Source organism: Mobula birostris, chromosome 1 (assembly GCF_030028105.1).
Source record: "Mobula birostris isolate sMobBir1 chromosome 1, sMobBir1.hap1, whole genome shotgun sequence".
NCBI classification, from domain to species: Eukaryota; Metazoa; Chordata; class Chondrichthyes; order Myliobatiformes; family Myliobatidae; genus Mobula; species Mobula birostris.
This window is the reverse complement of record NC_092370.1, coordinates 32801317-32821560: the sequence shown is the minus strand read 5'-3', so window position 1 is coordinate 32821560 and position 20244 is coordinate 32801317. Positions and strand designations below refer to the sequence as shown.

The 20244-nt window shown below is 42.6% G+C and overlaps 1 protein-coding gene across 9 annotated transcripts in view; it reads right to left on the bottom strand.

The window, feature by feature from the left end:
- The window catches only part of stau2 (staufen double-stranded RNA binding protein 2), a 364656-nt gene that overhangs the window by 264417 nt on the left and 79995 nt on the right, over window positions 1-20244 (bottom strand). For 6 of the 9 annotated variants that reach the window (XM_072253656.1, XM_072253677.1, XM_072253693.1 and 3 more), the window contains 2 exons: window positions 16997-17132; window positions 4159-4203 (listed from right to left, as the gene is read on the bottom strand). In XM_072253656.1, coding sequence (XP_072109757.1) covers window positions 4159-4203; window positions 16997-17132 — 181 coding nt within the window. The remainder of the gene's footprint in view (window positions 1-4158; window positions 4204-16996; window positions 17133-20244) is intronic. The other 3 variants (XM_072253666.1, XM_072253719.1, XM_072253723.1) reach the window with 1 other exon arrangement.

The following is a 20244-nucleotide window of genomic DNA, read 5'->3' as shown; positions in this document are numbered from 1 at the left end:
AGTCACACACCAGCATTAACTCTTGAAGAGTAGCCAGGAAAAGAAAACACTACAAGTTCAATTAGCCTGTGTCTGAAAGACATTCAGCGTAATCTCCAACAATGCCCCAGTCATGAGGGCTATCACAGCCTGCAGTTTTGGCATGAATGTTTTGTTTCAAGACGGTGTATTTGAAAAATTTCAAAAAAAAAAAATCAATCTGTAGAAAACATGTCCATTAATTCCAATTAATCACCAGCTGAATAATTAGTATCACTGACCCTTCATTAATTAACTAGTCACCGAGTTATTAGAATGTAGTATTTGCTTCAGCTTGTAGCAGCTCAGGTAAGGTGGCGTTTGAATGGAGCTTGATGAGTAAGTGCAATGACAAAGGGAAATGGAAACACCAATGAACAGTCATTAGTGCACTGTACATACTTGGGGTAGTTTACAACTGATTACTTTCTCCTGGCGATGACATACTTGCAATTCCTCCTATAAATACCTACAAGCAATATTAATTTCATGAAATGTATGCCTTCATTGCCATTGTTCTCACTGTGAAACATAAAACACTGCTCTAATGCTTTCCCTTAATCTTCAGATGCATTATACCACCTTTTGACTGAAATATCACAATGTGTCAAAATGGTTGTTGTGATGCGTCTAGCGTGGTGGTGTGGGTGGGTAGCACTTGTCGCTCCCACTTTCAGCTTCCACCACTGGCTAGCAGTCTTGCGAAAAGGAGAGCTGAATGTCTAAGTCTCTCCCTGCCAGTACAGAGCTTCTCTCCAACAGCAAGCCTCACGTAGTGCCTCCTCGCTGTGACACACAGAAACTGGACCTCTTTCAGACTCGGGTTGAACTACAAAGGACAGGGAGAAGGTCTGGCCCCTGTACACAGAGCATGTAGGCCCACTGGTGTGCGGGCATGTGCTGGTGCTCGTGAAGCAGATCCCCAGCTTTGGGTAAATAGCCCCAAGGCCTTGTGGGCAGCTTCAGGAGAGATGAAGGATACGGGAGTAAACCCAGACAGTAGATCTAGAGTGGAGCCCCAAAGGTGGCTTGGACATCACTGAACATCCTTCTCTCCGGCTCCTGCAGCCAAGCTGGTGCCAAATATATTGCTTCATAAGCTTTCCTTTGGACTATACTGGTGAGGCTGAGAGAGGGATCTTGATGACTGGGCATCTCAGGATAGAAACACAGAAACATAGAAAACCTACAGCACAATACAGGCCCTTCAGCCCACAAAGCTGTGCTGAACATGTCCCTACCTTAGAACTACTCTAGCCTTTACTCAGAGCTCTCTATTTTTCTAAGTTCCGTGTAGCCATCCAGAAGTTTCTTAAAACACCCTATCGTTTCCCGCCTCCACTGCCGCCGCTGGCAGCTCATTCCACGCACTCACCACTCTCTGCGTAAAAAACTTCCCCATGACATCTCCTCTGTATCTACTTCCAAGCACACTTAAAAACTATGCCCTCTCATGCTAGCCATTTCAGCCCTGGGGAAGAGCCTCTGACTATCCACATGACCAATGCCTCTCATTATTAGGTCACCTCTCATCCCTCCGTCGCTCCAAGGAGAAAAGGCGAGTTCACTCAACCTATTCTCATAAGGCATGCTCCCCAATCCAGGCAACAGCCTTGTAAATCTCCTCTGCACCCTTTCTACGGTTTCCATGTCCTTCCTGTAGTAAGCCGACCAGAATTGAGCACAGTACTCCAAGTGGGGTCTGACCAGGGTCCTATATAGCTGCAACATTACCTCTGCGGCTCTTAAACTCAATCCCACGATTGATGAAGGCCAATGCACGTACGCCTTCTTAACCACAGAGTCAACCTGCACAGCAGCTTTGAGTGTCCTATGGACTCGGACCCCAAGATCGCTCTGATCCTCCGCACTGCCAAGAGTCTTACCATTAATGCCATATTCTCCCATCATATTTGACCTACCAAAACGAACCACCTCACACTCCACTGCATACCTTCCACCCAAGGCCTTTGATAATGATCATCACCATCCATGGTCCTTCAAGACAGATAGATGCCAACTACTACTATCAATCTCTTAAAATTAAATCTATTCTATGCCATTCTGGAACTGAATTCTTTAATGAGGCATCATTTTATATAACACATTAGTTCAGAAATTACCTTCCCAAAACAAATCCATGCCAATTGCCTTTAATTAATCTGTTATTTTTAAATGGTACCCTCAAAACAATTCCAATAACTCACCCGCCTCTGAAGTGAATATTCTTCCCTTTCTCGGTTATGATTACTGGTTATCTCATGCATAGCCAGGACAATGACCACAAAAATTACGACAAGTAATCTACCAAACCATCACAATACATTCAAAAGCAGTATGGCACATCTTGTCCTCAAATTCTTTGCTGGGCTGTGTGTGTGTGTGGGGGGAGGGAGGAGGAGGGGGGGAGGAGGAGGGGGGGAGGAGGAGGGGGGGAGGAGGAGGGGGGAGGAGGGGAGGGGGGGAGGAGGAGGGGGGGGGGAGGAGGAGGAGGGGGGAGGAGGAGGAGGGGGAGGAGGAGGGGGAGGAGGAGGAGGGGGGGAGGAGGGGGGAGGAGGAGGGGGGGAGGAGGAGGGGGGAGGAGGAGGGGGAGGAGGAGGGGGGGGGGAGGAGGAGGAGGAGGAGGAGGGGGAGGGGGGAGGGAGGGGAGGAGGGGGAGGGGGAGGGAGGGGGAGGAGGGGGAGGGGGGAGGGAGGGGGAGGGGAGGGGGGAGGAGGGGGAGGGGAGGGAGGGGGAGGAGGGGGAGGAGGGGGAGGAGGGGGAGGTGGGGGAGGGGGAGGAGGGGGAGGAGGGGGGAGGAGGGGGAGGGAGGGGGAGGAGGGGAGGAGGGGGAGGAGTGGAGGGGGGGAGGAGGGGGAGGAGGGGAGGAGGGGGAGGAGGGGGAGGAGGGGAGGAGGAGGAGGGGGAGGAGGGGGGAGGGGGAGGAGGGGGAGGAGGAGGAGGAGGGAGGGGGAGGAGGAGGAGGGGGGAGGAGGAGGAGGGGGAGGAGGAGGAGGGGGAGGAGGGGGAGGAGGTGGTTGAGGAGGAGGAGGAGGAGGAGGAGGAGGAGGGGGAGGAGGGGGAGGAGGGGGAGGAGGGGAGGGGGAGGAGGAGGGGGAGGGGGAGGAGGGGGAGCAGGTAGGGGGGAGGAGGGGGGGAGGAGGGGGGAGGAGGGGGGGGGAGGAGGGGAGGAGGAGGAGGAACTTCTGTGATGACATCTTCCCAGGGATATATTAGTGCCAATTTCGCACGTTATTTATTAAAAATGGACAAATGGATCTTGATTTTCTCTGCAGGAAGAAGCAATTATTCCAATGTCTAAGAAAATGAGATCAAAAAGGAAAATCACATGCACACACCTATATCTTGATGCTTCATGTTTGAGAGCTGAGTTGATATTAAGTACTTTTGTTGTGGACCATAAGACTTAGCAGTTAGGCCATTCAGCCCATCAACACTTCTCTGCCACTTCTTCATGGCTGATTTATTATTCCTCTCAACCCATTAGTAAGTACTCCTGTTATTGAAGAATCTATCAACCTCTGCTTTAAATATATTCAATAACTTGGTCTCCACAGTCATATCCGGCAAAAAAAATCCACAGATTGACCACCCTCTGGCTAAAGAAATTCCTCATTTTTGTTCTAAAAGGACTCCTTCTATTCTGAGGTCCTGGACACCCCCACAAAAAAAACATCATCTCCATGTCCACTATCTAGGCCTTTCAATGGGATTCTCCCTTCATTCTTCTGAACTCCAGAGCATTCAAATGCTCCTCATACGTTGACCCTTTATTACAGAACTTCCCAATCTTAGTTTGAAACACGGCTGGAAAACTTTATTCAAAAATTGATCAGCTGGAAGGTCAATTGTGATAAAATTACTTTGTCAATTTTAAATGATGCATTAAAATGGCACACAGAATCCACAACACATTATTGTTCATGATAAAATTGTATTATCCCAGCTTCTTAAAATTCAGGCTCTTCCAACAGACAAAATAAAACTCAGATATAGAGCAGATTGTTTAAAAAACCTAGATCAGCATTTCACAGCCTCTGAGCAAAATCTAAAATTAAAATTATTTAACTTTAGCCAAACATATAGCATCTTCCCTACAGTTCAAAATGGGGCTAAAGCAATGACTAAAATTTTTCTTACCCGTTGGGCTCACTAATCAGATTCTCTGTTTCTGCATATTCGAACCTAAAAGAAAAATTGTTTGCAGTTTTAATGACTGAAGGATTAAACTCCCAATGCACGTTGGGACTTCCACAGGTACCTCCAACCATGCCAAATAAAGCTACAAATAGCTACAGATCTGGATCAACATTGAGCCTTTCACATTTTGCTGTTACAAACTAGTAAAATTAACACAGGAATACTTAAATTCATAGATCCTACACCAAAGGTATGAAACATCAAGTTAAAATGCTTCAGGCACCAGTTATTTTTCCTCCACTTCAATCAAGTATAAAGTAAGGTTTTTCTGCTGTTTGCAATCTTCTAATATCATAACAAAAAAATCATTAGGACAGCAGTCAACTTGTTGGTTCAAAGTCAATCTGCCTCTCACCAGATATCCATAAATTTCATGCTGCCCAACACAAATTGCTACCAGCTGGAAGTAAAGACAAGCTAACGCTTTCTATTTAATTTCACCACGCGATGCCGAGTCCCAATTTAATTTTGTACCACTGCGCCAGCAAGTAACATCTTCTGACCAAATGTTCTCAGATGCTAGAAAGCATTTCAGCTGTTACCAGCCAATGCATCCAAGCATGCAATGTTCAACAAAACTCTTAACCAATAAAGGCATATGGGCAATGATTCTTCACATTCCTTATACAAATTAATTGTGGGCTTCCATTTGCCACGCCAGCTGAGTCAGTAATAGAGGAAGGTCTAAACTATTTCGGTACAGTTTATAATGTACTGGGACTTCCTATATCCCCCAAGCACCATTCTAACGAGACTGAAAATTTTGACATATATCAGTTAGTAGCAAATACCAAGAGATACACTGAAGAAAGGTAGAAACAAAGAACTTGAATGAAAGTTTTTTCTTTAATATTTTATTGTAATGTGAAAATTATTACAGCCACAATATTAACAGCTCCACTTCACCATTGTAACAAAATGGATGACAACTAGGTGGCGTACTGGAGCAACATTCACACTGGACAGCAGCATTTTCTACTGTATGACCTTGGCATGGAGAGCCAGGGTACTCAATCATATTTAAAATCAGACTCCCACAGCGTAATTGGGAGCCAATTTTAAAAATCACACTTGCTGTAAGATTTCCCAGGGGTTCAGATGTAAAGATGGTGTCATTTTCAGAACTACTTGTGCAAGAGAAGAGAAAAGGGACAAAACCATGAACCCCCAGCTGTCGTACCACGCCATTAGTTTTCCTTTTGGGGCAAGAAACAGGCTGAGAACTTGGTCAACAGCCTGACAAGGTACGTGCTTCCTAATGCGTCACTTAGGCTTAATTACATAGAAATCCGACCTCTTTCCCATCCACTGACATGTAATATTTTCACTTTCACCCACTCTTTTATTCTCACTCTTCCTATTCATGTCAACTGCTTACATCCCTTCCTTCATGGGTTCACTGACCCCTTAAGTCTCACCCCTACTGCTTCCCTTTCTAGGTTTGCCTTGCTCTTAGGAAGGTTTGTCTCTGGTTGCTCTTAGTATCCTCTGAAGAGTTCACCAAAGCATATATTCTATCCTCATCCTCTTCCCTCACATGGGACTTAACCTGATGGATATCCTAGTAATGCAGCCAAGTTCTCAGTTCCTTAATTCTACCTTTTAGTTTTCCATTATTGTAGGGACTCCAAACTTGTGGTCCACAGGCCCCTTGCTTGATGGTATTGGTCCATGGCATAAACAAATTTGGGAACCCCTGCATTACCATCACCTTCACATTTCTTGGTGCATTCTTCAGATTGCACTACTATTTTTGCACCATTCTGGTTTGCACTCGCTGTATTTATTATTATCATTATATCATTTGTCTTGTGAGCTTCAAGGAAGCAAGGAATTTAATTGCACCCCAATGTACAGAAGAATGAAATAATCCAGATCTGAATCCTTCTCATCAAATTGATGGTGCTCAGTTTGTCAGTAAATGGATGAGCTGTCAACCTCGTGCCTCTAAATCATCCATTTCTAGATTCTTTCCATCCACTGGTCCTGTGCAAGTGATTGCACCAACAGAAACTGAATGTGCACCGACAGCTTCCCTCTCGTCGCTGCATTTCTGTCTTGCTAAAAATTGCACAATTCTTCTCATCCTAACTGAATTGATGGTTCTGGAAATGAAAAACGCCCCAATGCCCCTTCCCCCTATTCCTTGACCATATTTTCCACCTTTGAATATACCTGAGCCATTTCTCATATCCCTAATTTAAAATCATCAAGTGCCACTTTATTCCTGCGTCTCATCTCCTTCCGTCCTTCTCCTTTCCACCGTCACACAGCAGGGTGGCACACATTTTCCTGATTCTTACCAGGAACTCAAGCAACGGTTTCACCTCAACTGTGTCAAAGGATCTAACTTTCACTTCCGCAACTCTTGTTTCTCACCTACATGCTATCTTTGGGTGACATCATGCAGAAGTACAAAGTTACTTTATATTTATGCCAACTACCACACTATCAGTTCTCATGACCACTTATGAGAAGACTGAAGTTGCATTCAATCCTTTCTCACAAATTCTATTTCTTAAACACAGATCAGAATCAGGTTTATTATCACTGGCATGTGTTGTGAAACTTGTTAACTTAGCAGCAGCAGTTCAATGCAATACGTAATACAGAAGAAAAATAAATAAGTAAATCAATTACAGTACGTGTATATTGAAAAGATTAAAAATTGAGCAAAAACAGAAATATATAATTTACAAAGTGAGGTAGTGTTCACAGGTTCAATGTCCATTTAGGAATCAGATGGCAGAGGGGAAGAAGCTGTTCCTGAATTGCTGAGTGTGTGCCTTCAGACTTCTGGACCTCCTACCTGATGGTAACAGTGAGAAAGGGCATGCCCTGGGTGCTAAAACCATAGAAACCATAGAACCATAGAAACTACAGCACAGAAACAGGCCTTTTGGCCCTTCTTGGCTGTGCCGAACCATTTTCTGCCTAGTCCCACTGACCTGCACACGGACCATATCCCTCCATACACCTCCCATCCATGTATCTGTCCAATTTATTCTTAAATGTTAAAAAAGAACCCACACTTACCACCTCGTCTGGCAGCTCATTCCATACTCCCACCACTCTCTGTGTGAAGAAGCCCCCCACTAATGTTCCCTTTAAACTTTTCCCCCCCTCACCCTTAACCCATGTCCTCTGGTTTTTTTCTCCCCTTGCCTCAGTGGAAAAAGCCTGCTTGCATTCACTCTATCTATACCCATCATAATTTTATATACCTCTATCAAATCTCCCCTCATTCTTCTACGCTCAAGGGAATAAAGTCCTAACCTATTCAACCTTTCTCTGTAACTGAGTTTCTCAAGTCCCAGCAACATCCTTGTAAACCTTCTCTGCACTCTTTCAACCTTATTTATATCCTTCCTGTAATTTGGTGACCAAAACTGAACACAATACTCCAGATTCGGCCTCACCAATGCCTTATACAACCTCATCATAACATTCCAGCTCTTATACTCAATACTTCGATTAATAAAGGCCAATGTACCAAAAGCTCTCTTTACGACCCTATCTACCTGTGACGACACTTTTAGGGAATTTTGTATCTGTATTCCCAGATCCCTCTGTTCCACTGCACACCTCAGTGCCTTACCATTAACCCTGTATGTTAAGGTCCTTAATAATGGACGCTGCCTTTCTGAGACACCGCTCCTGGAAGATGTCCAAGGTACTTTGTAGGCTAGTACCCAAGATGGAGCCGACTAAATTTATGACCCTCTGCATCTTGTTCCGGTCTTGTGCAGTAGTCCCGCAACACCCCCCCCCCACCCCATGCCAGACAGTGATGCAGCCTGTCAGAATGCTCTCCCCATAGTATATCTATAGAAGTTTTTGTGTGTTTTGTTGACAGACCATATCTCTTCAAACTCCTAATGAAGTATAGTCGCCTTCTTTATAGCTTTATTGATATGTTGGGACCGGGTTAGGTCCTCAGAGATCTTGACACCCAGGAACTTGAAACTGCTCACTCTCTCCACTTCTGATCCCTCTATGAGGATTGGTATGTATTCCTTTATATTACCCTTCCTGAAGTCCACAATCAGCTTTTTCATCTTACTGACGTTGAGTGCAGGGTTGTTGCTGTGACACCACTCCACTAGTTGGCATACCTCGCTCCTGTACGCCCTCTCGAATCCATCTGAGACTCTACCAACAATGGTTGTATCATCAACAAATTTATAGATGGTATTTCAGCTATGCCTAGCCACACATGCATGTGTATATAGAGAGCAGAGCAGTGGGCTAAGCACACACCCAAGGTCCGGGGTGCCCCGACTGGCAGCAGCACTCTCAATGGATCACAGATTCCATGTTTCTGCTGGAAACAATCTGAAATCTGTCAGGATGTCTGCAACCTTACCATCAACACCAAAATGATCTCTGGGCAACATACAGTATGTGTCCCATCACTCACAATGATTCATCAATAACAAACTTCTCTATCCCTGCCTTATCTCACTTGAAAGCTGCTTCCATTCTTTGTTACCTCTGGATTCTGGCATTACCAGTGTAATTATTAAACTACTGCCAACAGTCTCTTCAAATGCTAAGGCCCCATGCTGTGACCTGCGCTCTGCTACCCATCAACCATCACAGGCTCCTGAACAAAAGAGGATAACTACACCCAATTTCTGCCCTTTTCACAACCAATTATCTCATTTTAGGGAACACACACAAAATGCTGGATGAACTCAGCAGGCCAGGCAGCATCTATGCAAAAAAGTACAGCTGACGTTTTGGACTAAAACCCTTCGGCAGGACCCTTTTTTTTTTAAGATGAGAAGTAGATTTAAAAGGTGGGGTGGGGAGAAAGAAACACAAGGTAATAGTGAAACCTGGGGGGGGGGGGAGTGGTGGGTGGATGAAGTAAAGAGCTGGGAAGTTGATTGCTGAAAGAGATACAGGGCCAGAGAAGAGGGAGTCTGATAGAAACATAGAAACATAGAAAATAGTTGCAGGAGTAGGCCTTTCGGCCCTTCGAGCCTGTACCGCCATTCAGTATGATCATGGCTGATCATCCAACTCAGAACCCTGTACCAGCCTTCCCTCCATACCCCCTGATCCCTTTAGCCACAAGGGCCATATGGAGAGGACAGAAGGCCATAGAGGAAGAAAAAGAGGAGGACGAGCATCAGAGGGAGGCAATGCGCAAGCAAGGAGATAAGGCAAGAGAGGGAAAGGGTGGGGGAGGGAGAGGGGTGTCATTATCAGAAGTCCAAGATATCAATGTCCACCGCATCTGCTCTCAGGATGATGCTTTTCATTCTGGAACAAAAAAGATGTCCTTTTTTTAAAGAAAAGGGTTTCCCTTCCTCCAGCATCAATACTGTCCTCGACTGCATCTTTTCCATTTCACGTGCATCTACCCTTACCCCATCTTCCCGCCACCCTACCAGGGATAGGGTTTCTCTTGCCCTCACCAACCACCCCACCAGCCTTCACATCCAGAACATGATTCTCCAGAACCTCCGCCACCTCCAATGGGACCCCACCATCAAGCACATCTTTCCCTCCCCCCTCACCCCCCACTTTCTGCTTTCCGCAGAGATTGCTCCCCAAGCAACTTTCTTGTCCATTTGTCCCTCCCCACTGATCTCCCTCCCGGTACTTATCCTTACAAGCGGAATAAGTACTACACCTGCCCCTACACCTCCTCCCTCACTACTGTTCAGGGCCCTAAACAGTCCTTCCAGGTGAGGCAACAATTCACCTGTGAGTCTGTTGGGGGTCATATACTGTGTCCAGTGCTCTCGGTGTGGCCTCCTGTATATAGATTGGGAGACCATTTCCCTAAGCACCAGAAGAAGTGGGTTCTCCCAGTGACCACCCTATCCCCCTTTCCCTCTCTCACCTTATCTCTTGCCTGCCAATCACCTTCCCCTGGTGCTCCTCCTCCCCTTTGCTTTCTTCCATGGCCTTCTGTTGTCTATCGGACTTCCCCTTCTCCAGGCCCTGTATATCTTTCACCAATCAACTTTCCAGCTCTTTACTTCATCCCTCCTCCTCCTGGTTTCACCAATCACCTTGTGTTTCTCTCTCCCCTTTTAAATCTATTCCTCATCTTTTTTTCCTGCGGAAGGGTCTCAGCCCGAAAGGTCATCTGTACTCTTTCCATAGATGCTGTCTGGCCTGCTGAATTCCTCCAGCATTTTGTGTTGCTTGGATTTCCAGCATCTGCAGATTTTCTCTTGTTTATGATCTCACTTTAGGATTTTAGCTTGTTACTTTATGTTCTCATTATTTATTGCTATTTATTTATATTTTCATTTGCACAGTTGGTTGCTCATTGATCCTGTTTACAGTAGCTGTCCTGTAGATTTACTCAAAAGTTCATTTTATTATCAAAGTATACAACTCTGAGATTTGTCTTCTCCAGATAGCCATAAAAATACAGAAAAACCATAGAAGTAGTTGAAAGAAAAGACATCAATCTCCCTGCATGAAAAAGAAAAAGAAACAAAATCTTGCAAACCCCAATTCCCCCCCCACACACAAAAACTAACAGATCACCCACACAGAAAAACAGCAAGAATGTCAAACCCCAAACCCCCAGCAAGCCAATCGGCAACAAGAAATAATGGGCAAGAACACAAAATATAGAACTGAAAAAGGCCAATGTGAACGACAGTTAGTTTGAACTGGAGACCAAACCACAAATCTCAGAATTTCAATCACATCTCTGAGAGCACTGAGCAGAGCAACCGCTCAAACCCAGCGGCTCCTCTGAGGGAAGCAACTCAAGCACAGCAGCCCCTCCTAGAAAAGTGGCTCCACATTTGCCTCGATGTTTCAATCTTCCTCGACGCTTTAAATTGGCGAGAAATTTAGTCAGTCATGGCCCCTCGTCTCATCTCTGAACTTCTTCTTGTGGTAGCTCGCGCTCTCGCTTCTCTTCTAGAGTTTTCTTGGGGACAGCAGAGTGCTAGCCCACTCAATTGAACTACAGACTGTAAGTCACAGACTCCAATAGTTTCAGAAACAAAATTAAGATAAAAATAGTAAGTAGAAGACATAGAAAAACTGAAATGATTGACTATCCGGAAGATGGCACTGAAGGAATCACTTGCTGGTGCCAATTTCCTGCAGGCTGAGTATGCACGCAGGAAAAAAGAATCTCAGGGTTGTATGTGGTGACGTGCATGTTCTCTGATAATAAATTTTACTTTGAACTTTAGATATAAATGGGTTGAAGCACATGAAACTACACAAGAAAGTTAACTCCAACATCATTAATTTCACAGCTACCCAGTTGCTTCCATTCCCATTCCTCTCCTGTGAAACTGGAAGTTGTCTGCAATAACACTAATAGCTTGCAGGTCTCCCAGTGACTTGAGTTCATGTGAAAATTCAGAGAGAGTATACATTGGCCTATCCCATCATCTGATCATTTAATAGATGTTCTCCACCTAGTTCATGGGCAGAAATCAGAAATACAAACTACTGATGGATCACACTTCTGCCAGTGCTTCAACATGTCACTGTATCTGTGCTTCGATGCAGAGAATACTAACAACAACTGGAAGCATACGGTACCTAAAAATAACGCACCAGTGAGATGACATTGTGTGGACATGCAAAACATCTGAAGCACAATGTTCTATAGAACCCTAGGCAGTTCTACCATATTCTGTCATAAACACTGTGATGGACAGCCATCCAACTAATGACAACAGGCACTTCATAAACATACTCCACATTCATTCATGGTAGGGAAACCCAGTGTGCAAGTACACAATGCAAATTTGAAATATTTACAAATGTCATAATCCACTTGGATGAACAGTTTTGGCTTGACCCAAGAATTTCACCAAAGAAGTATGAAAGTAAATGAATTTACTCCACGTGACACCAAGAACATGCTTGGCCCTCTGGATACAGAAAAAGCAATACACTTCGAGCATCTCTAGGCTGTAGTGCTAAAGATGGGCTCAGAACTCCAGTGAAGGTATTCTACTACACTGCACTTTTTTGTTTCATTTTACTTTCCCACAGAAATGAAAAACATTTACTGTTATTCTATTATCATAAAAGCACATAAAGTTAACGTCTCAGCCAGAGAACATTAAAGTTACGTCTCAAGTGGAAGTGCAAGATCAAATGTCGCTTTCCATGAAGACAGAGATTGTTATCTCTGATGTCTAGCCATTATTTACCCCATATCATGACAGATCTGCTCCATATTTCATTGGTCCCTGTGGGCAAAATGCTCCTGCACTTTCTATTTTACAATAAGACCCATTCATTATCCTGCCCAGGAACAGCCAATATTTCAGTAACACAAAGAATAACTTTTCCATTAAAATCTCTACTTCAGCAAGAAGGGATGGTACATGTGGGCAGCCCGATTGAGCATCCCCCAAGCGGGGTGGGTGGGTGGGTGGGTGTGTGTGTGTGGGGGGGGGGGGGGGGAGAGAATTCACCAGAGATATGTGGTGTGGATAACAAAAGCTGCAGTATAGAGTTAAGAATGACAAAATAATAATCCATTCTAATCACTGAACATGTCTAACACCATTTCAGTACTGAAGTTGTAGAGCAAAAATTACTGGTGTATTTTAAATAGGAAGTTGCAGGAAAGGTGGGCATAGATTTGGAACACCTGAATTCTTGCCAGAATTTTAAAAGAATCTTGGATTGAAGATGGAACATCTTGCAAGAGCTCAGGAAGTTAAAGGCAATGGTTTTAAAAGGAATTGAGGCTGTCCCAGAAGAAATGGAATGGACTACAACCTCAGCAAGTTTGGCATCAAGAACTGCGTTCATAACTTAATTTAGATTAGTTTTAAGTGAAGAGTTGGATAAAGTCAACACTGTCATAGTCAAGGAAGAGGAGAGAGAGAAACTCAAGAAAACAGTTCAGTCTGAGGTGGAAATAATGTGGGAGACACGTACAAAAGGCAGCTGGTGATGGATTATCCTGGCAAAGGGGGTAACTTGCAGAGAACAAAGGAACAAAACACTGAGGAAAGAAAGTAGATGAGAAAACGATAACTCCGCAGCAAGACTTAGCAAATACACTCAGAAGTGACTAAAGGTTTTAATGGGAATAGAAGCCTTTGGAGGACTTGAACAGGAGGGAAAAAGCTTGCTTTTAAAAAAAGATCAAGGGCCTAGACTGGTGTTGTCAATAATCAAACCTCTAAAGAGAAAGATCATGAAAGTAGAGATGGCAAGATTTTATACAAATTTAGCTTGGAAAGATTCAAGAGAAGATTCATTTTGGGAGGATCGGAGAGCAGAGATTTGGGGGGGGGCAAGAGAAACAAAGCTTCTCAATGTAAAGGCTAATAAGATAGTCAGGTAGGATAGAATGCAATTAGATCACAAAGAAGGTAGGAATGAGAGATTAGAATCAGGTATTAAATGTCCATGTTCTTTCTTCAAAACCGCACAACACTGACGTTTGATGCTGATTCAAATAGGGGACAAAACCTTACAACTTTCTCCCTATAACTGCACTGTTTTACGTTGTAAAGTTCCATTTATCTGTACCCTTATTTTGTCCTAAGATGATTTTTTAAGGAACTAGACCCTAAAAGCTCAACATTAAAGAACTATATACATGATCAATGCCCAGAAATTTTACTTATCAATTAAGATTGTGCAGCAGAGTCTCAAGTTTACAAAAAAAATCATCAATTGTTTTAGAATAGGATAGAAGATTGGCTAACTGATAGGAAGCAAAGAGTGGGAATAAAGAAGGCCTCTGGCTGCCAGTGACTAGTGATGTTCCACAGGGGTTGGTGTTGGGACCGCTTCTTTTCACTTCATATGTTAATGATTTGAATGATGGAATTGATGGCTTTGTGGCCAAGTATGCAGACCATACAAACATAGATGGAAGAGCAGGTAGCGTTGAGGGAGCAGGGAATCTGCAGGACTTGTACAGATTGGGAGAATGGGCACAGAAGTGGCAAATGGAATGCAATGTAGCAAAGTGTACGACCATGCACTTTGCTAGAAGGAATAAAGGCGTAGAATATTTTCTAAACAGAAAAAAATTGGAAATCAGAAAGACTTGGTAGAGCTTGTGCAGGATTCTCTAAAGGTTAACTTGCAGACTTGAGTTGTAAGGAAGGCAAATGCAATGTTAGCATTCATTTCAAGGGGACTAGAATATAAAAGCAAGGATGTAATGCTGAGGCTTTATAAAGCATTGTTCACACTGTACTTGGAGTATTGCGAACAGTTTTGGGTCCCTTATCTAAGAAAAGATGTGCTGGTATTAGAGAGGGTCCAGAGGAGGTTCATGAGAATGATTCCAGGAATGAAAGGGTTAACATCTGAGGAGCATTTGATGGCTCTGGGCCTGTTCTTGCTGGAGTTTAGAAGAATGAACAGAGGAAAAAAACGCACTAGAATGCTTGGACAGAGTGGACATGGAGTGGATGTTTCCGATACAGCGGAAGTCTAGGACCAATAGCTACAGCGTCAGAATAGAGGGATGCCCATTTACAACAGAGATGAGGAGGAATTTCTTTAGCCAGCGGGTAGTGAATCTGTGGAATGCATTACTGTAGACGGCTCTGGAGGCTAAGTCATTGGATATATTTAAAGCAGAGGTTGATTGGTTCTTGATTAGACAAGCATCAAAGGTTACGGGACAAGGCAGGAGAATGGGGTTGAGAGGGATAATAAATCAACCATAATGGGATGGTAAGGGAGGCTCGATGGGCTGAATAGCCTAATTCTGCTCTTTTGTCTTATGATCTAATTTTGCATAAAAACAGCAAAGTAGTTATGACACAGCAGGGTTGATGATACAAAGTTCAAAGTTAAGCCGTTTCCATGAAACAGTCAGCTGTGACTGAGATTTATCAGTTCTAGACTGGTAAGGGTGTCAAAGGCTATAGGGAGAAGGTAGGAGAATGGGGTTAACATGGATAATACATCAGCCATGATAGAATGCAAGGAAAAACTGATGGGCTGAATGGCCTAAATCTGCTCCTATATCTTATGGTCTTATGATTCAGATGCAATACTTTCACCTCTATGCGCAAAAAGAAGCCCAGGATTCAAATCCTAACTAGTGATACTATTACAAAAGTCAGTGCTGAAACTAACTGCTATCATATTGGTAAAAAAAAATTAGACTGATATGAAAACAAAAACCCACTGTCTTCACTGGGAATTACCCCTGATATCCTGGCAATACAAGTCCCTTAGATGAAAGATCTGAAATAAATCAATTCTTTCCGATAAGTGCGACCTTACTGTGAACACATTTTATATTTATTTTGGGATTTGAACATCCCAAAGGTAATAAAAATGTGCACAATCAAATCCCTGAACTATCATTGAGAGGTGGTGAGCCATCTGCTTAAATCATTGTAGCCCTTCTGATGAAGGTATACTTCAATGATAAAGCAAAAAAAAACCCACCTGATTTTCCTTTTTCATGAGCTGCACTATGATATGGCAAAGTGATCTAACAGTGTACATGTGAATGCAGAACATAGAAAGGAAGAGTTGTCCAGCTGTGATTGTTCAGAACATGATCTGTAAAATGGACAGATGTTGGAGATGCCCAACTTAAGAGCTACTTCAGCATAATTAAGTATGTAAACTAGGAAATTTCCTGGAATGTATAGGAAAACGTACAAAGTTATCCATGGGGAAAATGTCACATAAATATTTACGACAGGAAAAGCACCCATGCATGTTTGGGACTAATACAAATTTGACTACATGTTAAAGTAAAGTTGGTATCTAAAGTTTGTGAGCCAAACTTCAGAGCACGTGCCATGATTATAATTATAGTTCTAAAGTTCTCAAATACCAGGAAGCTTGTGATACAGAGAGGTATACTGCAGAGAGTTGTGGACACAACTCAGCACATCATGAAAACCAGCCTCCCTTCCATGGACTGTCTACATTTTTTGATGCCTCAGTAAAGCAGCGGCATAATCAAAGATCCCACTCACCCCAGGTATTGTCTTTTATTCCCTCCCCAATTCAGAAGATAGCATGTACCACTAAACTTGAGGACAGCTTCTACCCTACTGTATTAAGACTCATGACCTCAAAATCTACCACGTAATGTTCTTGCACTTTATTACCTATCTGCACTGCACTTTCTCAACAGATATTGCACTTTATTCTGCATTGTTATTGTTTTATGCTGTACTGCAACAAAGCACAATGATTTAATCTGTATAAACAATATACAAGACAATCTTTTCACTAAGAGCAAACCAATTCTAATACATGAAAAGCAAGCACAGACCTGAGGAAACAAGCGTTTCTATACAATGTGTATAAAAAAGGTGAAACCAAGTATCTGGCCGATGAAAGATACTGTATATTCAGAGATCTAGATGTTTCAGAATGTTATGCTGTTGACTATGATGGTGTTGGTGGTTCTAATAATTTTCTATAACAGACAATTGAACAGTTATGTAGTGCTGTTTAGTGTACAAAAATTTCTAAATTACAACAGAGTTTCAGTGAATCTCGCAACTTCAGCATTTAGTATTTGATGATAAAGGTTTTTCTGCCGTAAATAAATATTTTTCACCTGACATTCACGGCATTTTCTACTGGAAACTGAGTTATACCAGCCAAAAACTAAATCAAAACAGTACAATACTGTAAATACCTTTAACACACAAAAGATTCAAGTACGATCAACATTATTTCTTTTGAAAGGCTTGCTTTTTAAAAAATTCTTATTAATGTAATAATATTTATTCAGTCATTATTGTTAATGAAGTACAATCACAATTTAGTACTTAGACAGATAACTTGCCAATAAATAAATCACCAGACTAACCTTTGATTGTACATGCCCTTAAAGTTATAATTAGCTCTGTAGTTAGGTAATGGCTTTGGTTCTAAAGGTCGATAGATAGCAGGCTCACCCCTCTTCATTGCAAGACCATTCAACTCAACAGTTGGCGTTATACTTCCTGTAATATACAAAGTAAATACAATAGCTTGTTTAAAAAAAAAATCAAAAAATGCAATTTTAATTGCTGCAGATATATGTGCAGGACAATTTAAATGAGCATTCTGCAACAAATACCATTATTATTTAGTAACTTGTGTCAGTGACCAAAGTCCCTGACATGTTTAATTATACTTAAACATTTATATCATTATATTTAAAATAGTAAAACATAACAAAGGTTTTTAAAGCCTGGAAGTATGACAGAAGTCATAAATTAAATTAATTAAGTGTAGATGGAATATTAAGGTAGGTAGAATTGAGAAACATTGAGGAAGAGTGAGAAAGTAGAGTGTTTGAAAATGACACTTAGCATTCTTTGCCTTCACTCTCACCAGAGATCAGGCCCAATACCAGCACTACACCAACAGAATGTGTCTTCAGTTCATTTTCTGGTTAAGGAGATACTGGTCCTTGACTATTCCTGTGCTTCAGTTGCTCATATTTGTTGGGACAGGTGGGCAGGAGCTCATCATCTGTTAATAGATCATCAGAACCTGAGGTACTGATGGAAAAGGATAGAATTTTGGTAGGTGCAATTACAGCGTCTTACTGAATGGCATGTTGCTTACAGATACAGATAAATGAGCACTCCGGTCTGGTCACCAAGTAGCTCAGCCTGGATCAAGAGTATAAATTTCCACATTCCACAAAATAAATTCCTGTCACATATTACCAGTTCACATTAACTTATTTATGTGCCTTGTTTTGCTGTAGAAACAGTCCAGAGTGCTGGGGAAATTCACAAAAACTGGAATTTTAAGAACATAAGAAATAGGAGCAGGAGTTGGCCACCTAGCCCATTGAGCTTGTTCCGCCATTCAATAAGATCATGACTGATCAGGCCATGGACTCATCTCCACATACCTGCCATTTCCCCATAACCCTCAATTCCTCTACTAGGCAAAAATCTATCCAAACTTGTCTTAATTGTATTTACTGAGGTAGCTTCCACTGCTTCACTGGGCAGAGAATTCCACAGATTCACCAATCTCTGGGGAAAAAGCAGTTCCTTCTCATCTCCATCCTAAATCTACTCCCCTGAATCTTGAGGCTATGTCCCCTAGTTCTAGTCTCACCTTCCAGTGGAAATAAATTTCCTGCCTCTATTTTATCTATCCTTTACATAATTTCATGTTTCTATAAGATCTCCTCTCATTCTTCTGAATTCCATCGAGTATAGTCCTAGGCGATTCAATCTCTGGGGGGAGGAGAAGATGGCGGCACGACGCAGCTCGCAGCGGCCACTCCAGTGGTGATATCTGTTATCTGTCAAGTAGGGTGCCGTGCACAATCCTGATTTGATGGAGACAGATGTGAGAGCACTGAGGAACATCTGGTGAAAATTCTGAAATGGCCGCTTCGCTGCCGCTGCTACTGTGTGATCCAGGATCTCCGGAGGGGAAGGCCCCGAGTCTTTGGCTTTGCTTGTTGCTCGGCGGCCGGGACAGGGTGGAGTCGCTCGGCAGAGGTTGGTGTTGGAGGACTGATCGGAGGCTCGAAGTTTTCGGACGGACTCAGAGTCAGCTGTGGTCGGGTGCTTCCAATGCATCGGCAAGTTTGTGGCGCTTGGAGGTTCATGGCAGGGAGAGTTTCTCCCTTCTACCGTCTGTGTGAGATGATGAGGCTATCAGGACTTGAGACTTTTTTTTTTATCGTGCCCATGGTCTGCTCTTTATCAAATTATGGTATTGCTTTGCACTGTTGTAACTATATGTTATAATTGTGTGGTTTTGTCAGTTTTAGTCTTGGTTTGTCCTATGTTTCTGTGATATGTTTCTGGAGGAACATTATATTATTTTTTAATGCGTGCATTTCTAAATGACAATAAACGAGGACTGAGTGCCCTCATAATCTAATCCTCATAGTCTAACCCCCTCATCTCTGGAATCAACCTGGTGAACCTCCTCTGCAATGCCTCCAAAGCCACAATATCTTTCCTCAAAAGTAAGGAGACCAGAACTGCATGCAGTACTCCAGGTGCTGCCTTACCAGTACCCTGTACAGTTGCAGCATAACCTCCCTACTCGAAAATTCAATCCCTCTAGCAATGAAGGACAACATTCTATTTGCTTTCTTGATAGGCTGCTGCAACTGCAAACCAACCTTCTGTGATTCATGCACAAGCACTCCTAAGTCCCTCTGCACAGAAGCATGCTGCAATTTTTTACCATATAAATAATAATCTGCTTTTTCATTTTTCATTGCCCACTCACTTAACCTATCTATATCTCTCTGCAGACTCTCCGTATCTTCTGCACAACTTGTTTTTCCACTCAATTTAGTATTATCAGCAAACTTGGATACACTACACTCAGTCCCCCCTTCCAGATCATTAATGTATATTGTGAACAGTTGATACAGTTCAGATTTTTTCTGGATTAGCACTCACAGTCCACTTCATTTTACTTGGATCTCTGGAAAATTATAATAATGTGTAAGAAAGTCACCTCATGGTATTAATAGAAATAACATCCAACAGAAGGAAAATTCTGTTGGGCAATACTAATGTCCTGAGCATGCCAGATTTATTTTACTGTGAGGCTTGCCAAAGAGCATCACAGGAACATGTCATGGAGGTCCTAGTGACCTCCAAGGGAGGATGGGAACCATCACTTGGTGAATCAGTCGTCAACTATTGGGAGCTTTGAATAGTCAGCTCATGGACTATAGAGTTCCAAGATACTTGAGGTAATAGAAGAGTTTAAGAATGGGATTTGAGATGAATTCGGCCTCTGTCACTGCATTGTCAACATATAGTCAACAATGACGGGGGCTGAAAGGTGGGAGGTTGAGTCATTATGTGGAGGGGTTAGTTTCAGAGATTACATGAATAGAGAGGGGCAAGTTCATCAAAAATATTCAGGCCCCACAGGTATTTTCACATTTTACTGTCTCATTGTCTAAGTTTAAAATATATTAAAGCAGGATTTTTAAGCTAATCTACAAAATATTGTGCATCATGTCAAATCAAAAGAATAATTCCAAAACCTGTCAACAATATACCAAAAATTAAAAACCAAAATTGTGAGGATAAATTGTATTTATCCCCTTTGTAATTATCACACTAACAT